General features: G+C 38.0%; 1 protein-coding gene across 1 annotated transcript; it reads right to left on the reverse strand.

Annotated features, from left to right (window-relative positions):
• Positions 1-292: 292 nt before the first annotated feature.
• Positions 293-3,373, reverse strand: LOC121134134 (UPF0428 protein CXorf56 homolog). The gene has a single exon (XM_040731856.1). The coding sequence runs from the start codon at positions 3,343-3,345 to the stop codon at positions 2,677-2,679; it is 669 nt and encodes a 222-aa protein (XP_040587790.1). The 5' UTR covers positions 3,346-3,373; the 3' UTR covers positions 293-2,676.
• Between the last annotated feature and the right edge of the window lie 2,970 nt (positions 3,374-6,343).

Here is a 6,343-nt window from a genome sequence, read left to right on the forward strand (position 1 = left end):
GGAAATGAAGAGAAACAAATTTCTTCTGATTAAATGACTCATCCTGTGGCAGCCTTAGCTAACTAAGAAGAAATGAAGGAAATTAAACACCTTTATTTAACATTCATCTACATGTCTGTCTATTTATTCAACTACCATATATTATGTATTTGTGTATGCATGTAGGTATGCATTTATCTGTCTTTTCTTGAAAACAGAAAGTACTTAAATTATTTTTCAATATGGCTCTTTTTATTAACATTCAAGCACATTTGCTATAAAAACACTAGAAAATAAAAGAACGGACATCATATTGTTTTAATAACTTTCAATAAGAGTAAAATATAAAGAAATGTACATGTACACTTGATACTAAGAACTTAATGTTTCACAATCCTATAGAAGAAGCAAAATGTGTAACTTGAGCCAGATGTTGAAATGGTTGGCATTTATCTAAGAGCAAATATTTCAGAAAATATGTAGAAGTATAACCACAGAATTGCTTTAGGGGGTTCTCTAGCTGAATATTTTTACATTGTACTTCACTTGGTTTTTTAAAATGAAACTATGTTCTGATCTAACTATTCATATAAATAAATAAAGATTCCACAGGAGAAGCAGTTCAGCATAGTAAAGAGTTTGAGTTCTAAAGTCAGATTTTTGGCTTTACCAATTCCTAGCTAGTGGCTCTTGGGGAAGTCTGAGTTTCCGGAGTACTCATTTGAAAATGGTGACGACAACAGCTACCTTATCTCAGAGGAGGTATTGTTAGAGTGAGCTAACACCTCGAAAGTGCTTTCCACAGCATCTGACACACACCAAGTACTCAGTGGAGAATAATGAGTATTAATGTTGCTATTACTACTAAGAAAATAAGCGCCCCTTGAATCTATAAACACACCTAAAAAGGTCTACAAGAAGTAAGCACGTAAGACTAGCAATAATCGGCAGCTGTGGCCAGAGACTAGAGCCTGAGTTACCGAGGTGGTGTAGGTATATCCAAGCTGTGCACACAGGAATTTGAGGATAAAGTGGAGTAAAGGTAGAGGTCACTGTCTGGTGGACACAGCTGGTCATTCATGCAATGTTAAGTCTATCTCAAAACTAGGACAGGAAACGAGGCGAAGAACAATTAGCCAGAGAAAGACCCTACTTACTGGCTGCAGAATAACTGGGAAGATAGTAACAGCACCTCTCTGCACATTCCCAGGATCCCCAATCCTCTGTGGCCCAGTTTTTGCTAGCGCAACTCTACCTCTACTCCCCTACCTACTTTTCCCTGCAAGTAATGAAATCAGAAAAAAGGCAAAGAAAATTACTTCCCGGCAGCACCTTACAAACAGCCTTGGGTGCTTAAAAAGTGCAATTGGTCATAGATAACACGAGGAGGGCAACACACTCCCTGTTTCCTCACGCCTTGCAAAACAGGCAAACATGGGAAGAACCACGTGGATATTGACATCACTGAAGTAGCGACACACTTAAAACAGTCCTCTGCAAATAGCAAATGTAAAAGAAGATACCCCACAGGTCATCTTCTCTTACTATGCCCCCTCCTTTGTACTCACACAGTAATTCTCCCAGCCGACTGACTAACTCCTTTGGGTTATTTAGGAAGGCCATATTTTAATTCAGACCTGAGCTATCCTACCCCTGCATCTACAATCTGGCTTTCTTTCTTTCTTTCTTTCTTTCTTTCTTTCTTTCTTTCTTTCTTTCTTTCTTTCTTTCTTTCTTTCTTTCTTTCTTGTTTTTGGTACTGGGGATGTCCTCACACATGCCAAGCATGCATGTACTCCACTACCGAGCTACACCCCCAGCCACATACATGGCTTTTCCTTATTTAACTCTGAAGTTTGATATGGCATGGCTCACCCATAACTCTACTATTTTAAGTAAAGAACTATTTCTGCAGGTTGGGGTTTCTAACTGATTTTTACTGACAGGAGAAAGAGTCAAACCATAGTCAATTCGAAGAACAGATACGGAGTCTCTTAAAAGGATCCATCTTTTAAGAATGAAAAGGAACAATTTTAAATTTAATTCCTGCAACTTTCCTCCCATACCATATTTTTTCAAAAATCTTTAAACACTGTATTAGCTTTGAAGAAGTAAAAAACATGTACCTTAATAACTAGAGGCTTATCTAGCCCTAAATGTATCACAGAAGAAGCATACTTCACATGAAGAGGACTGGTACAGAAGCCAGGCACGGTGGTTGGTGCATTCCTATAATTACAGCACTGGAGATGCTAGGACAGGAAGATCACAAGTTCAAGGCCATCTTCCAGTATGTAACAAGAATGTATTCCCACGACAAATAAGACAGAAAACTTATTTATGCAAAGATTTTGAAAACAATCTACCTCCTAGAAAGCAATTGAAATGGGGTCAAAGACTTCAACGAAAGAAAAAAACAACAATGTAGGAAAAATCATTGGGATGGTCAGAAAATTTTTTCCTGGGACATAGAGAGTAGATCATGAAATCAAGAAGCTATTTCATCTTGATGCAAGCGCTGGCCTCCAGTGTGAACTAAAAAAAACTCTGGATTATTTGAAATCAAGAAGCTATTTCATCTTGATGCAAGCGCTGGCCTCCAGTCTGAACTAAAAAAACTCTGGATTATTTGAACTCAAGAAGCTATTTCATCTTGATGTAAGCGCTGGCCTCCAGTGTGAACTAAAAAACTCTGGATTATTTGAACTGGTTGTCGATCAGTGTCCCCTTCATTTTTGCTTTCTTGGCTTCCAATTCAGCCAGCTCTTGCAGTCGCCTCTTACTCATGCCTTTGCGCTCCAGCTGTTTTTCAATCACTTTGGCGTTCTGTGCATAGGAGTCAGCAACTTCCCTAGCCTCTATCTCTTCTTCTTCTTCATCAATGGTAGACACAGTGACAGAGCTGAACTTGCCCATGTCTTTAGTCCGTTTGGTCATCATAACCTTCTTAGGAGGCTCTTGCTTCTGAGTATATATATTGGTTTTCCCAAAGCCTTGGCCAAATTTCACTACTGCTCCATCCACGATGAAGGTCACAGGAGCATTCTTCGGCTGGGACTGGTAGAAGAGTGGCAGTCCACACTTTGCACACTTCTTTCTGTATTGACGTTCAATGCCCTCAGGCCTCCGAAGATACGTAGTCTCCTCATCCTCTGTGTTACAAAACTTATGAGCATGTTTGGCAGCATCAATCACTCGAGACCTGTCCCGAGGCCTCATGGGCAATTTCTCTAGCTGACAATCCAGGACCAGGACCATCTGGCCGCACAAACAGTAGTAGACATGGAGGGGCTTCTCGCCGTCATCATATTCCTCGCGGTCCCTGGTGTCTGAGCAGACCACCGACCTGGATACGACTTTCGGCATAGCTCCGGCGGAGTAGCCTGAAAACTCCAAGGAATCTTAAATTATTAGACAATATTTTTCCATCTATGGATAAATTCACTTTTTAGTTCTTAATTCCATTCAGATTTTGAATAAAAGAAATTGCTTTTATATAGCTCCAGTTATTTTTCGACTACTTATAACAATGACAAGATGAAAGAATTAGATGTATTTTATTAATTAAAAATTACCTTCAAGCTCAAGGAAAAAAGTCCCATGTTTAAATGTTTGAATGCTGAACAAGGGCTTATCATTGTGCTGAAGGTCAAACCAGATGGCTTTTCTAACCCCTTACAATTCTAAATTCTGCAACTGAAGAAATTGTCACTGTGTTTAACTATTTGGTAGGATCCAATTAGCCATCCTGTCAAGACCTTTGTGAACCCAGCAAAAATTATGCAAACTTGTAAGGAGAGTTAACAAGGAGTTGTGCAACTCCTTTATCCGGGATGAGGGAATTCATTTTAATAGGGCAGGGCAATACAATTGCCCTAATTGCCTTAGCAACGTCATTTAAAGTTAATCAAGTGCGTACACAAACATAAGGCACTGTACAGGAAGATATAAACCCCAGGTTTGCATTATTCATAGCAGACTAAATTTAGACCACCATTTTATGGACTTATTGCAAAGTTTCTAGTATAACTGTCAAGAAGTAAAGTAAAAATAATTACACCTTTAGTTAAATAGGATTATAGTACTTATATTTCATACAATCAATATTTTTCTTGCTATATAAAATTATTCATATACAAAATATTATAGATTACTACAGGGCAATCATTATATAATATATAGCACAATTGTATATTATTTATAATTATATCATGCATATTTATAAGGCTAATCATGAATTTCTTTAAAATTAGTATATGAAATGGAGTATTACTTAGCTTTTAAAAACAATGACATCATGAAATTTAAGGCAAATGGATGGAACTGAAAAAAATCATCCTGAGTGAGATAACCTAGACCTAGAAAGGTAAACATGGCATATATTCATTCACTCATAAGTGGTTATTAGCTGTAAAATAGAGGATAACTATGCTACAAACCACAGACCCCGAGAAACTAGGTAACAAGGAGGGTTCAGGGGGGAACACTAGCATCTCCCAGGAAAGGGGGCATAGAACAGACTTCATGAGTAGACTATGGGCAAGTAGGGATGGGAACATAAGCAATCAGGTTTTAGGGGAAGGAGGGGAAGAGCAAAACCTTGGTTTTTCTATGTCCTTTTCGTAGTGGCTGCCATCAGGAGGTGTGGTCTAGATTAAAGGTGGGTCATCCCACTTCAAATAATTTAATTAAGAAAAATCCCTCATAGTTGTACACAGCTGCTTCAGTTTTAGTGAATTCTAGATGTGAAGTCAAGTTGACAACCAAAGAATAGCTATCACATAAAAAATTCACTAAATTATAGTGCATTAAAAAGTTATTATTAATATTTTTACTTAACAACTCAATGGATAGGGAAAAGCTTTAGCGTCCATGGTGACTTCCAATTGAGATGACAATTGCGTCAGATATTTTTATTTCTGATTGTTATGTAAAAACCATCTATCTACTCTCACCCTGAACTCTTGGGGGAGGGTCTAGGCCCTGCCCTATATGAAATGACAGACTATGGACACCCCCATGGAGGGCCTTACCCTCCCTGGGGAAATGAGGGGACAATGGGGGGGGTTGGGGGAGGGCACGGGAGGAGGGGAGGGAAAGGGAGAGGGACCTGGAACTGACTTGTGAAGCAACCTTGTTTCTTATCTAAATTTAAACTGAAAAATAAATAAATAAAAAGAAAAAATAGCACAAAAAACCATCTATCTAATTATAATAAACTCAGTCTTACCTAAACTTATTTTACTTAGATAAAAATTATTTTTATATTTATTTCTATTTTGTGGGTGTATTTTGCCACATGTATGCAGTGCCCAAGATGCCAGGAGTTTTAAACCGTTGTGAACTGCCATGTGGGTGCTGGGAAGTGAACCCAGGTCATCTGGAAGAGCATCAAATATTTCTAGGGTTCTTAACTGCTAACTGCTGAACCATTTCTTCTCCTAAATCCTATGGTTTCTAGAACCACAATAATCTTTTGGATGTGAATATATATATATATATATATTATATGTGAGTGTGTGTGCTATGTTTCAGTGAAATTTGGAATGCTCTTGTGACTATGAATTCCAAGGTTCACTGAAGAATTCCTTGATTGATTGAATGCTGTAATTACCATACTTGTTAATGGAATTGTTGCACAATTAAAAGAAGTGAAATAAGATGGAAGTGATTATCTTGCTCACTCAATTGGACACAGCTCAGAAATACTTGGAATGTAGTCTCTGGTTCTGTGTATGACCTTTAGGGATAATTTTGAAAGACCAAAGATTGAAGAAGTCTTTCAGGAAGTTGAGAATTCATGAAGTTGAGAAATCTTTGAATTATAAAAAGTATTCTATACTAAAAAGGAAGAAACTTAAAGTTAAAATGTGAGATTTCAAAAATATGAGATGATTTGTTCTTTGAGAAAACCGAGCTGCCTCTTGCCTCTTGTCTACAATGCCTCAGGGAAGAACTAGACCCCACATATTGGCCCCTGGAGTGACTGATAGGATGTCTGGACACATGAAAGAGCTGAGATGTCAGAAAAGAGAGCAGGCTGCTTCCATGGACAGCACATTGAGGGGCTTTACATACCAGGCTGGGAATAGGATTAGATATTCTCTACTATTTCTTCACGATCTGAGAATCTGTGTGATTGTGATATGTAGAACTTATAAATTACCCAGTACACAAACAATCAATGTGAAAGCAAATATTGAGAGCAATGGAAGACATAATTCTCTTTATCTACATCAGTAAGTTAGTAAGGCTATCACAACACAGTTATCCTACTGTAATTCACTATGACACTCTAACATTGATGGGTCAGTCAAACATCAATGTCTAAGTAATTGAGGGGGAGTGAAGACAGGCATGCACA

The sequence above is a fragment of the Mesocricetus auratus genome, unplaced genomic scaffold, assembly GCF_017639785.1.
Source record: "Mesocricetus auratus isolate SY011 unplaced genomic scaffold, BCM_Maur_2.0 Super-Scaffold_100026, whole genome shotgun sequence".
Taxonomy (NCBI): Eukaryota; Metazoa; Chordata; class Mammalia; order Rodentia; family Cricetidae; genus Mesocricetus; species Mesocricetus auratus.